General features: G+C 35.5%; 1 protein-coding gene across 3 annotated transcripts; it reads right to left on the bottom strand.

Moving 5' to 3' along the window:
- Nucleotides 1–1,996: 1,996 nt before the first annotated feature.
- On the bottom strand, nucleotides 1,997–20,457 carry wdr59 (WD repeat domain 59; the record flags this gene model as incomplete). Of its 3 annotated transcripts, XM_079874610.1 has the most annotated exons (27): nucleotides 20,335–20,448; nucleotides 19,654–19,703; nucleotides 18,722–18,857; nucleotides 18,485–18,570; nucleotides 18,118–18,198; nucleotides 17,995–18,032; nucleotides 17,811–17,899; nucleotides 17,063–17,179; nucleotides 16,882–16,959; nucleotides 14,019–14,175; nucleotides 13,842–13,921; nucleotides 13,631–13,763; nucleotides 12,839–12,963; nucleotides 12,578–12,742; nucleotides 12,391–12,492; nucleotides 12,130–12,274; nucleotides 11,929–11,998; nucleotides 11,648–11,801; nucleotides 10,467–10,523; nucleotides 9,193–9,326; nucleotides 8,942–9,023; nucleotides 7,900–8,012; nucleotides 7,634–7,784; nucleotides 7,321–7,399; nucleotides 4,422–4,545; nucleotides 4,181–4,323; nucleotides 1,997–2,576 (listed from the first exon to the last, which is right to left on the bottom strand). In XM_079874610.1, the coding sequence occupies exons 1-27, from the start codon at nucleotides 20,386–20,388 to the stop codon at nucleotides 2,341–2,343; spliced, it is 2,979 nt and encodes a 992-aa protein (XP_079730736.1). In that variant the 5' UTR covers nucleotides 20,389–20,448. The 3 variants fall into 3 exon arrangements, with proteins under 3 accessions (XP_079730736.1, XP_079730737.1, XP_079730738.1); XM_079874611.1 differs by lacking the exon at nucleotides 10,467–10,523; XM_079874612.1 differs by lacking the exons at nucleotides 1,997–2,576; nucleotides 4,181–4,323; nucleotides 4,422–4,545; ... (5 more) ...; nucleotides 10,467–10,523; nucleotides 11,648–11,801 and having other exon boundaries at nucleotides 11,925–11,998; nucleotides 20,335–20,457.
- Nucleotides 20,458–20,468: the final 11 nt, after the last annotated feature.

Genomic DNA, 20,468 nt, shown 5'->3' on the forward strand with positions numbered 1-20,468 from the left:
GCGATAACGTTAAGCGCACTAGAATAAAATATAATATTCAGAAATAAACAGCGTAGGTGACTTACAGATTCAGTTAACCTCCACAAATGAATAAGTGCGACAATTCAGGGAGCAGGCTACACAGTGAACTCGACGATTCAGGGAGCAGGCTACACAGTGAACTCGACGATTCAGGGAGCAGGCTACACAGTGAACTCGACGATTCAGGGAGCAGGCTACACAGTGAACTCCGAAAAAACGCTACGCTTGAGCAAACAGTTTGTGAATAGGCTACTACAAATGATGGCTGTGAATAAAATCTAATATTCAGAAGTAAATAGTGTAGCTGACAGAGTGTTTATGTCAGAATACTTATTTTTAAACCACAACCTTGTTATGGAAGCTGATCTCAAATATAATTCACGCAAAAAAACATGATTCACACATGCTTAGACGATTTCACATGCATGAAACCTAATTCACGTACACACAAAAAATTCACGTGCGTGAAATATATATATATTCACAAAAAGCAATTCACATGCGCTAAATAAAATTCATAAAATACACTTCACAAATACAAAACACAGTTCGTAGATGTACAACTGTGCACAAAAACATTTGAATGTTTAAAATGTACGAGTCTATCCTTGAATGTGAATGTGCAAATCGTCATTCACGTGTGAATCGCCTTGGATTTGTGTGTGTGTGTGTTTTTTTGAGACTTTCCTGACAACTCTCTCCTCCTACACAGAGCAGTCGTACTGTTTAGCTATGGGATGAATATAGTATCAAAATGATTAACATAATCCATGAACCTGATAAAGGTTGCATGTTTTACAATCTACAACCAAATGCCTTTCAGCTTGCGTGTGCAAAATTCAAAATTGAATGAATGTGTAGCAATTTGTACAAATAGAGACATTTTTGTGAATACAAATGTTTTCTTTTGTATTAGTGTATCATAATTTGCGCATGCAACAACGAAGATGTGCGTTTTTGGATCAGGTGACACTCGTGCATTCATTGACGTCTTTTCTGAGTCAATCTCATTTGATTCATTTGGATTTTGAGACTTTCTTTTCGCGGTTTTTAAGCATTTCACAACCCACACACAAACAACTACAAATTAATAGGCCTGGTGCTAATTATTAATGTGTGCACATTGCACAACTACCCATTTATTTGACAAATTCACAAATGTGCGTCACAACATTTAAACTAATGCAGTAACTTCTGTGTGCAAAATCCAGGAATGCATGAATGTGCAGCATTTTGTACAAATAGAGACATAAAAGCTAATACAAAACTTCGATTTTGTGTTAATGTAGGTCAGAATATGTGCATGCAACAAGTAATGTGCATTTGTGGATCAGGTGACACGTGTGCAATAGTCAATCCTATTTGGATTTTGAGAATGTGATTGTCCCACTTCAGGCACTGAGAGATGGTCGAGTCCAGGAAACACTGATGATGGTGAGTCGGGGGAGTTTCTCCTGAAGTCCACTATTATCTCCACTGTTCCACTGAGCTTGTTCAGCTCCAGGTTGTTATGATTGCAAAAGACAGTCATGTGTCTATTGCTTTATACAGAAATGTGGATGTGAAAAATAAACACACACACATTGGCACATTTGCAGGTGATAAGCTATGTCAACACTGCTGTTATGGATGACCACAATTAATACAGACATTGAGTACAGAACTTCAGAAGTTTGTCACAATCTTGCTTTATTTAAGTTTTTAAAAATTGATTTAAAAGGTATTTATTTATGAGGTAGTGATGACAGTAAAAGCATTTAATACACTTTTATGAACACGCTTCACAAAAGAAAGTTAAAGAAGTGTTTCCAGCAACATTACTACAACAAATCAAGTGGCATACGAAGCAATGATAACTGTATTGTCAAATTTATTCATTTATGGCACACATACTGTACATGTTAGATAATCCTTCAAAAGCATACAACAATTCTCCTTTGAAAGGAAAAACATTTGTTTCAACTGAAAAGAGCGATCAAAACATACATTTGAAAAATATTTTTGATTCATAACCATAAAAATCAGCAACTTGTCCCTTTTCCCTTTCAGCAAATGTTTCCTTGGCACCTTATAGAGCAATCATATGCTCTACTCAAATCAACAGGTATAAAAGTGCAAAAAATAGCACTGTATAACAACTTAACTAGGCTGGTTTGACCTACTATAAGGCTGATATTTGCGGCTCCTCATTAGAACATAATTCTACCCTTGAACAGTCGCAGGGATAATCAGTTTTCTCTTATTCAACATCTCTCCACCAAGGAGTTCCTTCAGTACCAAGAGTTTTTGAGGCACATCATGATGAAGTCTTTTCAATGTTCAAAAAGTGCTTTGCAAGAGGCAGTGGCAGCCGCAGCCGGTGGGACAGACCTCTTGAGAGCGGAACCAGTCCATCATGTGGCTGGTGTGTCCTCCGTGGCCACAGCTCAGGCAGAAGTTGGAGGATCCGCGTACGGCCACGTGACAGATGGCGCACTGGAAGGTGAAGCGCTTGCAGACGGCGCACTGGGTGCCGCGGGCCTGACTACGACAGTGGCAGCAGTAAACGCCGAACTCTACGTATGAGAGCAAAGAAACCACGAGGCTCAGACATGTGAGTGTTAAACATTTGTTGAAGAGTTAAACGTTGGCTGACATCCCAGAAATTTGAGACAAAAGCTTTGCTCCCTAAAGGAATGCTCTGGGTTTGATTATCAGAAAATAGTTTGGACTCATCAATTGGTTTCTGGTCAGTAAGATTTTTTTATTTTTTTTAAAGAAGTTTCATGCTCATCAAGGCTGCATTTATATGCTAAAAATACAGTAACACAGTAATATTGTGAAATAAAATTATTTAAAGTAATGGATTCATGTGATGGAAAAGCTGATTTTTCATTGTCACATGATCCTTCAGAAATCATTCATATATACTCAATAAACATTTCTTATTATTATCAATGTTGAAAACAGTTGTGCTGCTCAATGTTTTTGTGGAAACTGATCTTTTTTTTTTAGGATTCTTTGATTAATTGAAAGTAGCAAGCAAAAGTACAGCAATCTTCTGTAACATTATAAATGTCTTTACTGTCACTTTTGATCAATTTAATGCATCCTTGCTGAATAAAAGTATTCATTTCTTTCAAAAAACAAAAACCTTACTGATCACAAACATTTGAACAATAAATGTTGTCTGTGCAAATTAATAACCAATATTTGAACTGTCATGCCTGTGCAAAACTAATAAACATGGTAACTTGAATACCAGAAAGTATGGAAGCTTGTTTCGGCCACGGAATAAAGAGTAAAAAAGGTAATTGCAATTTTTTTATCTCACAATTTCAACTGAGAAAAAAGCCAAAATTGCGATTTTGACTTTTTTTCTTGCATTTCTGACTTTTTTTATAATCAGAATTAACTTGTAATTGCGAGTTAGGCCTATATGGGTCAAAATTTGAGATATAAAGTTGCAATTCTGAGAAAAAAGTCAGAATGGTGAGATATAAACTTTCAACTGCGAGAAAAAAAGAATTGTGAGATAAAAAGTCGCACATGTCCAAACAGGAAAACGGGTCTCATCGCATCCGCTTGTTGGAGAAAGTGTTAATGGCAGAACTGACAGTAAATTCTATGGACTTTTGAGGTAATCAGCTAAACTAGCAAGTTCTTTTTATTGTTACCATTTTAGTCGATTTAAATGTCTAAATATTGAGATATTAATCTGCATATGCGATGGACATTAGTTATGCTCATCTTTGCGTAAAACAGCTCTATAATACGGAAGTTGGTTGCACTTAAACCCAGTTAACTTTCTACGTTTTTTCCCCTGGCAGAAACATGCTTCCATAAGAAAGAGACTGTTTAAGTAAGGAAATACATACTCCAAGGAATTACGTTGGTAACAAATAACCAGAAGTTTATATATAACCGTCTAGAACAGTAGTACCACCACCAAATGGATGATTTAAATAACTTTACAGCTCAAAAAACAAACATTTTTATCTGAAAAATGATTATAAGCGCCTTATTAAGCTGCACATTTCTGCTTCTAAAACCTCTGGACCTCCGTTGTAAATGCATTAGGCATTTAGGCAAACTGAGGGATGAGATGAAATAATTTCCTGTGCTAGTCTGATAGTACTGTATGACCCAGAAGCCGTTTTAAACCATTCCTTTAACTTACCTATGCCTTTGTGTGGCTCTGGAGGGCAGGAAACAAATTTGAGCACCTCTGCCCTCTTGTCCTTCATGCCCCAACGGTGCAGGATCTCACCGTAACACTTCTTGAAATCGTCAAACTGCCAGGAGTTGGAGGGGTCTAATAATCTGTGGATCAGAAGGAACTCTTTAAAGTCACGTTTTGAACGTGTGAAGCCAATAATGTGATGCGTGTCTCAGTGTCATTGGTCGAACAGGACGTTTACCTTTTGTTCATGTCGTGTTGCTCTTTTTCTCGTTCTCGGGGGTCCGTGCATATCTGGTTTGAATAACGATAGTCATCTGGGGACGACTCTCCCCAGGGAGGAGCATGTTCTGATTCACGTCCAACTGAAAAAAAAATCAATAAAAAATTCACAACAATGATCAAAAGTATGTACATGTTTGCTCTAAATAATTCCATTACAATTCAGAACTAAAACTTTAAAAAAACTTTTTGGTACAATTCATTTGAATTATTCAAAAAATCTGGATTTTGATACAATTGAAAATAGTTCAGAAATTGAGTTTTGTATGATAAATATGAATGTGTAACAGACTGGGCATTACTATGGCCATTAATTATGTATGCAATTTTAGTTATTTATAGGAACTCGGTAAATAAATTGTATTAATAGATTACATATTATTATTGTTATATTAAAAATACGTATACCACAAATAATAATTATTGTTATTATTATAATAAACACAATTATCATTATTATTTAAATCAGAGAACGACAACAATACTACTACTACTAATAATAATCGGACAAATTCTTATTGTTTTTTGATGACACACCTAGTAATAATTATTATTATTATTAATACTAATAATAGTAATCTAAATGTATTACTAATTCCGTTAATTGTGCACCAAATAATTTTATTTATTTTAATTATTACTGCTATTATCATCATCATCACAATATTTTATATATACACTCACCTAAAGGATTATTAGGAACACCATACTAATACTGTGTTTGACCCCCTCTTGCCTTCAGAACTGCCTTAATTCTACGTGGCATTGATTCAACAAGGTGCTGAAAGCATTCTTTAGAAATGTTGGCCCATATTGATAGGATAGCATCTTGCAGTTGATGGAGATTTGTGGGATGCACATCCAGGGCACGAAGCTCCCGTTCCACCACATCCCAAAGATGCTCTATTGGGTTTAGATCTGGTGACTGTGGGGGCCATTTTAGTACAGTGAACTCATTGTCATGTTCAAGAAACCAATTTGAAATGATTCGAGCTTTGTGACATGGTGCATTATCCTGCTGGAAGTAGTCATCAGAGGATGGGTACATGGTGGTCATAAAGGGATGGACATGGTCAGAAACAATGCTCAGGTAGGCCGTGGCATTTAAACGATGCCCAATTGACCGTTCGCAAAGACCCGCCCCCCTTAGTTACTGTCGCTATGTCCGACAAGCTACACCGTTCTCACGCCACACCATGTTCTCACGCAGTGAAAAATACATCGCGGAGCAGAGAGGAGACTGACAACACGCTGACAGACAGGACAGACCAGGTTACTTTTCGGTTACGTTTGATATTAAACATATTAAACAAAGTCTCACCTTTCAAATTTGGTCATTTTTTAAAAGAAATTTAAACAATAAATACCGTTTTGTGGCTCTTTAATGTGTCGTAACAGATCGCTGTAGAGTATCAGTTAAAGCTGCTCGTGAACCGATCATCTCTTCCTTCTAGTTAATTTATAGCCTCAAATAAACATGAACAAACATAAGAAGGAATGTTGTTTTAACCACTGAATGGCGTCATAACACTCCGTTTTTCAAGTTCAAATCCTCCCATGTTAATCTACTAACTCTCCTGACTGCTTTGTCGGACAAAATGGCGGATGGCGAAGTATGATTGGTCAGATCACCTGTCAATCAAGCTCCCTGCGAAGGGTCAATTGGCACTAAGGGGCCTAAAGTGTGCCAAGAAAACATCCCCCACACCATTACACCACCACCACCAGCCTGCACAGTGGTAACAAGGCATGATGAATCCATGTTCTCATTCTGTTTACGCCAAATTCTGACTCTACCATCTGAATGTCTCAACAGAAATCGAGACTCATCAGACCAGGCAACATTTTTCCAGTCTTCAACTGTCCAATTTTGGTGAGCTCGTGCAAATTGTAGCCTCTTTTTCCTATTTGTAGTGGAGATGAGTGGTACCCGGTGGGGTCTTCTGCTGTTGTACCCCATCCGCCTCAAGGTTGTGCGTGTTGTGGCTTCATAAATGCTTTGCTGCATACCTCGGTTGTAACGAGTGGTTATTTCAGTCAAAGTTGCTCTTCTATCAGCTTGAATCAGTCGGCCCATTCTCCTCTGACCTCTAGCATCAACAAGGCATTTTCGCCCACAGGACTGTCGCATACTGGATGTTTTTCCCTTTTCACACCATTCTTTGTAAACCCTAGAAATGGTTGTGCGTGAAAATCCCAGTAACTGAGCAGATTGTGAAATACTCAGACCGGCCCATCTGGCACCAACAACCATGCCAGGCTCAAAATTGCTTAAATCACCTTTCTTTCCCATTCTGACATTCAGTTTGGAGTTCAGGAGATTGTCTTGACCAGGACCACATCCCTAAATGCATTGAAGCAACTGCCATGTGATTGGTTTAATTGCATTAATGAGAAATTGAACAGGTGTTCCTAATAATCCTTTAGGTGAGTGTATATATTAATTATTACTGTTATTATCATCATCCTTACTAATATATATATATATATATATATATATATATATATATATATATATATATATATAGATAGATAGATAGATAGATAGATAGATAAATAGTTAGATAGATAGATAGATAGATAGATAGATAGATAGATAGATAGATAGATAAATGTTGACTAACATTTAGTTACATGACTGATGCGATTTTTCTTATATCATAAACTTTTCATTTAATCAATAAGCATTAAACCAAGAACAGTCAACTCTGAATAGTTAAATGCAAAGTTGTGTGACAAAACAAGATAATAATAAAAAATCAGTGTTATGGAACTACACATGATCTAGATTTTGCTTCTTCCATAAACACAGAACATGTAAAATTGTAACCTCTATGAATAAACCCATGATCTCTCACCCATGTTCCATGGAGTGACTGCAGAGTCTGAGGTACTTGAACACGATCCGGAAGTCACAGAACTGGAGGTGATACTGGGCTAAAGGAGCATTAATATAACAAATTCAAAGGAATTATCAAAGATGCGCTACACATACATCACGCTGAAAACAACCTCTTTGGTATACAAGAATATTAAATTAAATATTTCACACATTTTAGAAAGAAATACACCACTCATCCTAATTTTAACTGAAAGACACTGTGTAACTTTCTCTCAAAAGTCAAATTAGTACAGAATTCCTGCATTGATGAATTGGGTTTACAAACGTACATAGCGGGAGTGGTAAGCTGTGAAGATCGCCGGTCGTGGTTGCTGATGTCCGTATAGAGTGAAATATTCCTGAGGACTGGCATGACCTCTGAACACACTACACAACATGGCCAGACTCTGAACATCACTCATCTGACTGTAGTGTTCAAGCCTGTGGTGGAAAGAAACAAAGTCAAAGCTCATGTGAAATCGAGGACACATTCATAAATTATAGCTCTATATAATGCATAAATGCTGGTGTCACCAGTTTACAAGCTGCAACTCACAATGTCTCCAGCAGGTGTCGCCCAAATGGATGTTTGGCCCAGGGAGTTCCAGCATCAGGGTCAGGGTCAGGACTAAGGTCAACATTTGTGGCTGCTGAGGCAAGTGCCCATACCTTAAAGAAGATGGACCATGGAAATGAATCTGTAAATATGGCCTGTACATAAATCATGTTAACACACTTAGCTTGTTTTCATGTTTTTAAGCTTCTGCTTCATCCTGCTCCTTTTCGGACATATTGCAATTATTGTTCATAACACTTTATAGATATTGTTTCTTCCTTCGGTATGTTGCAACACACTTATTGTATTTTTATATTTTATTTTATTTAAATGTTTTGTCCGAAATCAAGAAAGAAATCGAAAGAAGTCTCTTATCCAAGTCCAAGGCTGCATTTATTTGATCAAAAATACAGTAATCTTTTTGAAATATTATTACTATTTAAATTAATAGTTTTCTATTTGAATATATTTTGAATAATAAATGTCATTTATTCCTGTGATTCAAAGCTGAATTTTTAGCATTATTACACCAGTATTCAGTGTCACATGATCCTTTAGAAATCATTCTAATATGCTGATTTGCTGCTCAAGAAACATTTATTATTAACTGTTGTGCTGCTTAATATTTTTGTGAAAATCATGATACATTAATTTCAGGATTCTTTGATGAATAGAAAATACAAAAGAACAGCATTTATTTGAATTTTTGTTCTTTACTGTCACTTTTGATTAATTTAATGTGTCATTGCTGAATACAAATATAAAACTTTTAAATGGTAGTGTATTACAGTTTTAAAAACAAAAGTTTTTAACATTGGTTCTATTAAGAAATGTTTATTGAGCAGCAAATCACAGGAATAAATTACTGTACATTTTACAATCTGTTTAAATAGAAAATAGTTATTTTAAATTGTAATAATATTTGATAATATTACTGTATCTTTTTAAAAAATGTGTATGTTTATTGTATTTAAAAAAAGAGCTATGAACTTTCAGAAACATTAAAAAAGCATGATTATTCCTAGTTAGTGTATACATATACCTTTGCTAAATCCCTGCGGCCCACTGCTAAAGCTGCCGCCCCATTCTTCTGGCACGTGTCCTGTATGTCATTAACATTTAGCCTAAAGGGAAAAAAGAAAAAATGCCACGGATCAAGACAACATTTTGAGCAAAAAGAATGTCACGGTATTGCCAGCTGATGTTGTAATTTATGGCTGTTCCTAACAAGAGAGATATCATCTGAATATGATTGACCTGGAATGCTTTGCTATCTAAGAAAACAGAACATACACGTATGTCTCCCCGAGGGCTTTGTGCACAGGAAGCAGACATGAGATTTCCTGGATGATGACTTTGCCAGACAGTTTGATGGGTCTGCTGCTGTAGTCTCCTCCTTCTCGCTTGCCTTTCCAGCGGCGGGATTTCTGAACACCGATGTTGATGACAAACAACACGATCAATCAGTGCTTATTATTATGAAATACTTTAGATTAAAAATTAAAGTCGTAAATATGTAGGGTGGATGGTAAGAGAAAATCCCATTGAAAACAACAGTATAAATCATTATATATATATATATTTTTTTTTATTTATTAAATTATTATTTATGTATGTTATGTTAGAATTAGAATTAATATAATAAATTAAATGAAATATATATTTTTTAATTGTTCATGTGTTAAACATGAAAATATTATATATATATATATATATATATATATATATATATATATATATATATATATATATATATAATTTTATATAATATTAAAATATAGAAAAATATTTTATAATCATTTTTTTTTTCAACTGTAAAGATCAACATAGCAGTTAGATTTGAAATTTGAAATATCATTAGGGTTATTTGCCCTGGATAAATGGAGAATATATACCAGACGTACATATTTAGTAGCAGTCATGAAATTAAATTATGTAATTAAACTTTTAAGCATTAAAATAAAACATTGAGGCCCGGTTTCACATACAGGGTTTAGATTAAGCCAGGATTAGGCCTTAGTTCAATTAGGAAATTTAAGTAGCTTTTATAACATGAAACAAGTTTTTTTTGGTGTTCATATTGAGAAGAGAACAATGACACTGATGTATTTTAAGATATATCAGTACATGTTGTTTTCAGGCAAAACAGCTTAATAATACATTTTAGTCTGGGACTAGGCTTAAGCCTTATCTGTGAAATCAGGTGCAAATGTGTTTATTTAGTTAGTTAGTTAGTAACTAAAGTCATCCCTGACAATTACATTTTTTTTCCTCCTTTTTTGGCTGTAAAATTGCTGCTTTTTATGTTACAAACTGATGGGTTACAGTGTCACATGCAGCATCAAAACAGAGAAAGAGTAAAAAAGGGCATAATCTTTCATTTTTTATGATCTGTAACACCAAATTAATTAGTAATGATTTTTTTTTCAAAGCAGAAAATATAGCGCAAAATGGTAAGCTGCGAAGTGCCATACATGAAATGCATGACAGCAAAAAAGCCATTTGGCATTAGAGCAAGAAGTAGATGAGAGAGAGAATAAGTGGTAGGGAGGGGCGGTTGTCAATACCGGACAGTCATGAATAGTCTGGACAGACCAGCGGCGGGGAGTAGACAGAGGGGGCTTCTGATTGGATAAAACAGACCACAGCAACATGAGTGAGGGATACATGCCACCAAAACTCAACAGGAGAGAGACAGCTCAGAAAACAACAGTGACAGTGAACTGTGAAAATGGTGCTTTTAAACCGGTGGATCAAGCGGGTGGAAGGAGGGGATGAAAAGCAAGAATACTCAGAACTTTAAAAAAGAAGAAGAAGAAAAACATGTTATGGAGTTAAATAGTCAGGTTACGGTCAGGGTTTGAAATGAACTTTTTCACTCACCGGCCAATTTGGCTACTAAATGTCTAAGTTACTGGCCATTCAGAACTTCTACTAGCCAAAAATAGAAAAGAAAAGAAAAGAAATGAACCATATTATCTATGGCACAGCTTATATATATATATATATAACAAGGTGAAAAAATATTATAAAATTTGGATTTCATACATTCATTTCTTATTGAAACAAAATACTGTCATCCAGCCATCTCCTCCCTTCCTCTTTCATCCTCATCACCAAAAATGTGTTTTAGGTGGACAGATGCAAAATCAAAAAAAATGTAGAATGTTGGAAAATAACAATGTCTTTTCTGTTAACCAAATGCTTTTAATCTTCGCTATTGCTTCAATGCAAATGAACAAGCGTGCCGTTATTTGTTGCGTAGTGATGGGCATGTTCAAGTAAGCCAGATATGCGCAGATTCTGCGCAGTATGCTGCATTTACTATATCATGATGACTCACGAGTATTTGCGCTAAAACTGCGCAGATTTGGCTACACGAACTTCCCTAGCAAAGTGAGTAAACATAGTAACACGCCAAATTGGCTAGTGATTTGACAGCGTTACCCGCCACAGTTGATTTTTACCCGCATCTGGCGGGTTGGCGGGTGTTAATTTCAAACCCTGGTTATGGTAGTGAAAATATCCAAAGCAAAACACATTTTAAAATTTCTTCAGACAGGCACGTCCATTTCACTTTTAGTAGACTTCATGAAATGAAACAAAAATAAAATAAAATATAAAAACTGCTATTGCTAACCATACAAACCTTAACCACCTGATCAAAGCTGCTGAAAAAGTGAGCCTTGTTGAGCTAAAACAAAATTTCCAAGACAAGTTCATTTCAGTCCTGTGTGACGAGTCTCACCCGTTCTTTGTAGTAGAAGGACGATATGGACACTTGATCTTTGTCTGTGCGTGTTGGGCTCCCGCTGTACAGCCTCAGGGTGGTCTGAGACTCCGTTCGCATTTTCATGGGCGTCAGCACCCCGCTGTGATACGCCGAGAGAGCCGACAGTGACCTGCACATAAACAAAGACTTCATCTTATGATCATAGTCATCTTACACATGCTAACCTGTCTTCCATTGCAATCAAATAATAATATAACATCATGTTTCAGATAAAACAAACAGGATTGAATATTCACCTGGGAGTAGGTTCAGTCTGAGGGGCCATACGATGCATAGTCGTTGGCCGTGTGAAATAAACCAAGGAACCTACTGGGAAAATGAAGCTGTAATTTATCTTGAATTTACATGATAAAATAATTACATATACATATATATACCGGTATATAAAAATAATAGGAAAAGGAAAAAGGAAAAGGTCTGTTGTTTTTGTAACCCACCTGTCCCACAGAAGCGAGCCCCCGAGGTCCGGGGAAAAGGGATGTTTGAGTCCTGGTATGAGCCGTAAGTGTTGCTTACTCGAGGGAAAGCAGGAAGAGCAGGAGTCACCGGGTTTGTGAGCACGTAGGGGTTTGTACCATCCTCCTGGACATCGGATTGGAGACAAAGGAGAAACAGGGATTTGAAAAATCTATCATGATTTTGCTGGTGATCATTTGAACAGTTTGGAAATGATGAGTATAGAAGTGAAATTCACTCACCATGACTCCATCTGACTCTAAGCAGGATACCAGCTGTCTAACACACGGCTCTAAGCAGTTCTGGTTTCTCTTCACCTTCTGAAGTGACGTATCAGTCAGGATCTATAAAAGAGTTGCTGCTTCAACATGACATTGTTCAAAACATTGACTAAAAGTTAAGACAAGCTTGATGGGTGTCAGTTTCAACCTTCTGTATCTTGGTCTTCATGGAAGACGAGATGTTTGTCGGAGAGACAAATTGGAAAGAAGGAGCTGCATTGTTGGGATATTGGGCAGGGAACTTTACAACGAGACGGACTCGGTTGGCTCCGCAGTCGGCCGACACAAAGCAACTGCGGTTGACGGCATCCATCTACAAGAACAATAATGTTAGTTTCTTATCTATTTATATATAACTGTTATAATTCTGCAACATGACATTCCAAATATCAGAGTTACAATGACTGACCTCCACATTGACATTGCGAATCTGTAAGTTGACTAGAGAAAACTCCTGCTGCAGAGTCTGAGGCAAACCTGGTACATCATTCTTACCACTGGATGACAGACCGGACTGAGGGCCGTCAAACTGATCTGTGGACAGACAGCAATTTACATTTATTAAAACTAGGATCTGACTGGAACATCTACCATTTTTCACATCACCATAAATTGGATAAGGTAAAATTCCAAAACATGAATAAAGAGATTTAGTAATCAATACAAATGACAGATATTCAATGCATCCTTTCTTATAAAAAATACATTTCCAATATTAGTTAATCCACAATTTACTTTTTGTGCATCTTTTATGTTTTATTCTACACAATACCGTTCAAAAGTTCAGTGTTGATACGATTTTTGAAAGCTTTAGACTTTTATGCTTACCAAGGCTGCATTTATTTGATAAAAAATACAGTATAAACAGTAATATTTAAATAACGGTTTGTTAATTACTTACTAATTATGAATTACTAATCTACTTTCTGTGAAGATTTCTGTCTATTTTATTTCTTTATTATAATTCTATTCTATTCTATTCAGCCACACAACAAAATAGAATATAATTGATGTAAATAACCAGAATACAATGTATACTGTATGTTAACTATAAAATGGTAAAACAGGCGTACAGACAGTGCTCATAATTACATTCATGTACTCAGGATATTTTTGAAAATAATTATGAATTGAACTGGGATAATTAAATAAATTAACCATAATGCATCAAATAACTGTCAGAGCAAATAATCTTTTTCACCTTGTGAGTTGTCAGCTGTGAATCCTGGACTCAGTGGAGGTTCGGAGTCTTGGGACCTCAGAGTTTTCTCCGTCTCTGTGGTGAGAGTCAAGCCCTCCATCAACTCGTCCATGATGTCGTTGGCACAGCACAGCTACAGAGCGCATGACACCATCAGTCTCAAACATAAAGCCACCAGCCATAGAGAAAGGATTGACTTCATGAGCATCACCTTCTGGAGTTGAGGATCTACTCTCCATATCCTCAGGGTTTGATCTCTGGACCATGTGACCAGCTGGCAGTCTTTGGAACCTAAAATACAGAATGGATGGTGCAAGACAATGATAGTCCGTTCCTAAAGTCAAAGTCATAAGCAGAATTATCACCATCTACTGGTTGCTCGTCTCACCTTCTTTCTGCGGCCTCCACTGAAACTCAAGCACGACATCATCATGGCCCACGAAAGCGTGAACGGGACTATTCAGTTCCAGCGTGCTCCACAGGAGGAGGCTGTTCTCTCGCCGTAGCTGAGGAACCATCACCGTAACCAGTCCGTTAGAGAAGGGCTGAATGGAAGAGGATGTAGTGAGTACTTTACAACATGAAAATTCATCTTTACTGGAATTATACATTACATTTCATTGGTGCGAGAATAAGGGAAAAAAGTTCACTATCAATCAAAACTTTTGAAAAATTAATTCAATTCAATTCAAAACTTTATTGTCCATCCCCACAGGTGTAGAAAATTGTCTTTAGACAAAGGCTCAACAAACAATACAACAACAACAACACATAACAACAATTCTTATTCTTTTGTTCTTTATATTTTTTTGTTTACACATATTGTTTAATGTTTTCAACTAAAAAAAACCTTAAGATATATAGCAAGCTTGTTGTGTATATTGCTTAATGTAAGCTTGTTCAGAAATGGTGATAAAAACTATAAAAAATAACTTAAGCTTAAAAATAACGTCTTTCTCGTTAAATGACATTTAAAGGAGACATATCATGCTTTTAAATCGTACCTTTTTACATATAAATCATACATTTGTAGTCTATATAAAGCGGAACTGCAATGCTTGGGTCTGAATTCCTCATTATTATAGCTCCACAGGCCCCTTTTCTACCCCTTTTCTGATGTGCGTCTGAGAGCAACTCGTTTTGGTGCGGTCTCTTTAAATACAATTGAGACACTTCATACCCCGCCCCCTCTCCAGGTGACACTCGGTTCAACTCCACCCCGTTCGGCCATTTTTGTATTTTGATAGCAGAGATACGATTATCTAGCCGCACAGAAACTTTTTATTCACACGTTATTAACAAAATGTCAACAACGGAAGACTTGTCCAGCCAGCCTTACATGTTCGAGCCAGAGTCGGAGCCGGAGCGAGATGAAAATGAAGACGACGAACCTGCAGAACAACGTCTTCATATGGATGTATCGCAATGGTGTGTTACTGTATTTACACATGGAACTTTGGTCTTCCGACCTTTTACCGCCGTCTCGATTTATTTTGATTAATATGTGCGAGGGAGAGAGCGCAAGACAGCGTCTAGTTTGGAGACGGTGTCTTGTTTACACTTTCGCCTGGCTCCGAAGAGAGAGAGAGTGCGTGCGCGCGACCGGGTCTCTCTATCTCTGCTCGTTCTTTCAGTTAAACATGCGCGGCAGTTCATCTACATTAGACGGTGTAATGAAGCGTGTGGGTTACAACATCCAACAACCGAACATTTTAACTTACCCTCTCGTAACTTCTGCATCTTTTAGCTTGGACTACAAAATTGCAGCGAGAAATAAAAATGGCGGATTGCTCGAAGTGTTGGGCTGGAAGTCAATGTCCTTATTTGGCAGTTCCGCTGCAAATACTGTGACGTAATAGTTCACAAAACATCATAGATAACAGAAAAATCGGAACAGGTTGAAAAATAAGGCCAAAACTGAATATAAAGATATCAACGAAGCACCTGAAGAGAATAATTTCAACTTTTCTGTACTTCTAAACACTCCAAATATACAACAAAATGCATTTAAGGGCTAAAAAAAGTGGATTTAGCATGATATGTCCCCTTTAAATGAATATTCAAATATTTGATTTTTTTTTAACTCGAATAATCGAATACAATATTGTTGAAAAATGCCCATCTCTAGTTTAATAATAATTAATGGTTCTTACTATTATCAATGTTTGTGTATTTTTTTTCAGGATTCTTGAATGAATAGAAAGCTCAACAGAACAGCATTCATTAGAAATAAAAAACTTAAGTAACATTATAAATGTCTTTACTGTCATTTTTAATCAATTTAATGCATCCTTGCTGCATAAAAAAAAAGAATTCTTTATTTTTTTACTCAAACTTTTGAATGGTAGAGTATCACAGTTTCCACAAAAATAAGCAGCACAACTTTTTTTCAAAACTGATAATAATAAGAAATGTTTCTTGAGCAGTAAATCAGCATATTAGAATGATTTCTGAAGGATCATGTGACTGAAGACTAATGATGCTGAAAATTCAGCTTTGCATCACAGGAATAAATTACATTTGAAAATATATATATATATATATAAAAAGCAAACAATTATTTTAAATTGGAATAATATTTCACAATATTACTGTTTCTACCATATATGTGACCCTGGACCACAAAACCTGTCATAAGTCGCACGAGTATATTTGTGGAAATAGCCAACAAAACATTGCATGGGTCAAAATTAGCGATTTTTCTTTTATGCCAAAAATCATTAGGATATTAAGTAAAGATCATTATCCATGAAGATATTTTGTAAATTTCCTACCTTAAATATATCAAAAATGTATTTTTGTGAATGGATGCATCAAAATCGCCAACAGAAATGGACAACTTTAAAGGCGATTATCTCAATATTTCGATTTTTTTGCACCCTCAGATTCCAGATTTTCAAATTGTTGTATCTTGGCCAAATATTGTCCTATCCTAACAAACCATACATCAATGGAAAGCTTGTATAAATCTCAGTTTAAACAAATTGACCCATAAGACTGGTTCTGTGGTCCAGGGTCACATATTTGATCAAATAAATGCAGTCTTTGTGAGTATAAGAAACTTTTTTCAAAAACATTGCAAAATCTTAATTATTCATTATTTATAACTTTTAACCGGTGGTGTAATTGTCACATCATCAACAAATTTGGTTAAAAATTGTGACAAGAAATATTTTTACTCGACAATTTAAATAGATAAAAACATTATTTTACTTAAACTTCACGTTTAAAATAAATGATTTGTATTGTACCGTGTATCTGGCCTTCCACACAGGCACCTGACATGACAAGATATCAAGGTACTTCCGGGGTTGTCTGTAATCCCAGAACTTTAGGGGTAAATCAGTATAGACACAGAATCAGGTATGAGTTAAACTGCAGCAAACACAATAGAATGTGAACAATATGATCAATAATTGTGATAATAATCACCCGAACAGAGTTGTCCTGACTGGAAGTAGCCAGTATGTACTCATTATCAGGGTGCCAGTCCAGACCATGAATCTTTGACAGGTGGGCGGCTACGTATTCCACTGCAGTGTTGGGTTTCTGAAACACAACTACAATCAGTCAAAAACAATATCTGCAACAGATAAGCTTTTAAATACTAATTTCTCAATTGATCAAAACTTTTTTTTAATACAGCTATTTGTGCAGGATGTGGGAACAATGAGATTTCAGTTTACCATTCAAAACTTTGGGATAGGGAATTTTTATATATTGTTGAAAGAAGATCCTTATGCTCTCACCAAATCCGCATTTATAAAAAAACAACAACAAAAAAAAAACAGTAGTATTTGAATATATTTTAAAATGTAATTTATTCCTGTGATGACAAAGCATCATTACTCCAGTCTTTAGTCTCACATGATCCTTCAAAAATCATTCTAATATAATGATTTACTGCTAAAGATACATTTCTTATTATTATCAATGTTGAAAACAGTTGTGCTTATTAATATTTTTTGGAAACTGTGATACTTTTTATTTTCAGGATTCTTCGATGAATAGAAAGTTCAAAAGAACATCATTTTTTATATATATAGAAGTTTTTGGTAACATCTGTAACAAATTCCTGTCCCCAAACTTTTAAATGGTAAGTAAACAGATTGACAGTCAAACAAAGATCTGATTGATAAACGACACAGAATTGATAAAAGTAACAGAATGACATAATCACCCTCTTGTCCCAGATTCTGACATCACCATCATGACTTGATGCCAAACAATAGTGATTCCGTCTGTTCCACTTCACCTGAGAGGCTCCGGCTAAAACATAGAGGAAGAGCAAAAAAATGTCAAAAGAATAAATAAAAGTATTGACTAATAAATTATACACGGACCCATTGAGTCTTTGCACTCACCCACGGCAGAAAGGGCCACGGTTGGTTTTCGCGTGTCCCTAGAAATAAAGAAAGAAAAGCGTAAAACATGGAATTAAAAACTCGTAAAAAACTCTTCATCATGTGTTCTTTCCCCACGCTCACCTTGTGTCCCATATGTAAATGTATGTGTCCACAGAACTCGTGACAAGCAACTCTGGATCAAACCATGACCAGTCTAAATCACTGAAACAGTGCAAAACATCTTGGTTTAAACATAAAACCACATAAAAAAAAACTTATATTCATGTATTATTTGTATTATGTATTATATACATACTCAAGTGAGATCAACTCTCTATAAACAGTGTTTAAAAGCAGATTTACAGATTCATGATGATAACTGTTTATAGCTATAGTATAGTTTACATTTGGCAAGGATATAAATATAAGGTATGCACTTTTTTTGATCATGCATTGTCTCATCATTGTTTGAATAAGTAGCATTTCAGCATGACGTGATCTGTACTACCTTATAACACGTGTATGGCCTTGCAAAGACGTATGTGCTTCACCGGATCCATCACGCCAAATGTACAGGTCAACTCGCTGATTACTCTTTGCGAAGATAAGGAAAATATATATTTACAATATAAAAAAAAAATCATAAAATCATAAACTCAGTAGACATGTGAAACAATAAATATGACTGATGATCATTATGACACTGTCATTAATCGGCAATAGATATAATAACTACTTCACGTACAGATGCAGCAAATAAATGGGCTTCGGTTTTGTGCGGATTCCACTGAACTGTCCCAACGTCCCATTTGCTCTGGCGGCTGATTTTGCGTGGAGCTTCGGACGGCGTCTCCAGATTTACAACATATAAGAATCGCCTCCTATTAAAAAACAAATCACACGTGAAAAAAGTAAATACGGTGTGGTATAACAATGCATGTAGAAAGGCATTTACAAACTTAAAAATATAGATATGAGAAGTACGGAAACATATTTCTGCCACATAAGATAAAAATAGGCTTGTGTAAATTATAATTATGCCATAAAAAGTCATAATTATGAGATAAAAATACAAAATAATTAGATAAAAAGTAGAAATTGTGACATACTAAGTCATAATTAAGAGATTAAAAAGTCAAAATTATGAGATAAAAAGTTTTGTCATAATTTTGACTTTTTGTCATAATAATTACGACTTTTTAAGTCATAATCTTGACTTTTTATGTCATAATTTTTTTTCTTATGTGGTGGAAATGGGCTTCCATAGAAAATTATGCAAGCCCGTTTCTGCCACATAAGAAAGAAATGCTAGTGTAAATTATAATTATAAAATAAAAAGTCATAATTATGACATAAAGTCATTATTATGAGATTAAAAGTTAAAATTAAGACGTACACTTTATAATTATGACATAGTGATATACTTTTTATGTAATGATTATCACTTAGTATGTCATCATTTCGACTTTTTGTCATAATTACTATTTTTTAAGTCATAATTTCGATATTATAATCATTTTTTATATTATAATTATGATTTATATTTTTATGTGGCAGAAACTGGCTTCAATAGAAAAGGGATGTAGATGCAGCGTATAAAACTATGCTACTGCTGATGCATAAGGGTGCGTTCATAATTCCACATGATGATGTGACATTATAGCCAACGCTACCCACCCTGAGAGAACAGCATGCTGGCCGAGACAGTCCACCGACATAGCAGTAGCCTGAAAACAGAAAAGTCTGTCATGACACAACACATAAACTGCAAAAAAAGGCTTCATAGATTTTGTATACATTTGTCTTTTTACCCCTCTAAATGTATTTGTTATTGTCTAGTCCAAACACTATTGCAGTGTTTTTTGTAAACATAATGAAAAAAGCATGCTTACATTGTAAACTGGTCGTACTATCTTTAAAATTAATGACACTTAGTTTTATAGTTTATATCAAATGTTAATTCTAATGACATTCAGACATGTTATATGTAACTTATTCATCGAAATACTCTGCACTGTAATTCTCAATGTATGTATGTTGGATCTCTATAAAATGACTAAACACCTGCTGGGAACTCATTACTACTACTAATGAGTAGTCAAATCTTTTTTGACAACACGTTTATTGTAATAATTGTAATTAATAATAATAATAATAATAACTGAAAGTACAATGTTTACCATGATAAGTTTGTAAGAGCATCACATCTTAATAAACGAAGATTGTCATTCAATTGAAAGGTTTAAATACGTCGCTCGGGATTGACATGACAGCTGTGCATGTTTATTGCTCTAATGCTTACGAAAGCTACACTTCTAACGCACCTAATGCATGCGTGCAGGTGTAGTGACTGTGTACCTGTGCATCTCGAAACTCCACCACCACATTCTCACTACTCCAGCGGGCCGCCATCTTCACCCACCAGAACGTCAACAAATTACGTAAAACTAACGGGACAATAGTGTCTTCTCGCGAGAGTTCACGTCCGAAGC

This window comes from Squalius cephalus (genome assembly GCF_949319135.1).
Source record: "Squalius cephalus genome assembly, chromosome: 6".
Classification (NCBI taxonomy): Eukaryota; Metazoa; Chordata; class Actinopteri; order Cypriniformes; family Leuciscidae; genus Squalius; species Squalius cephalus.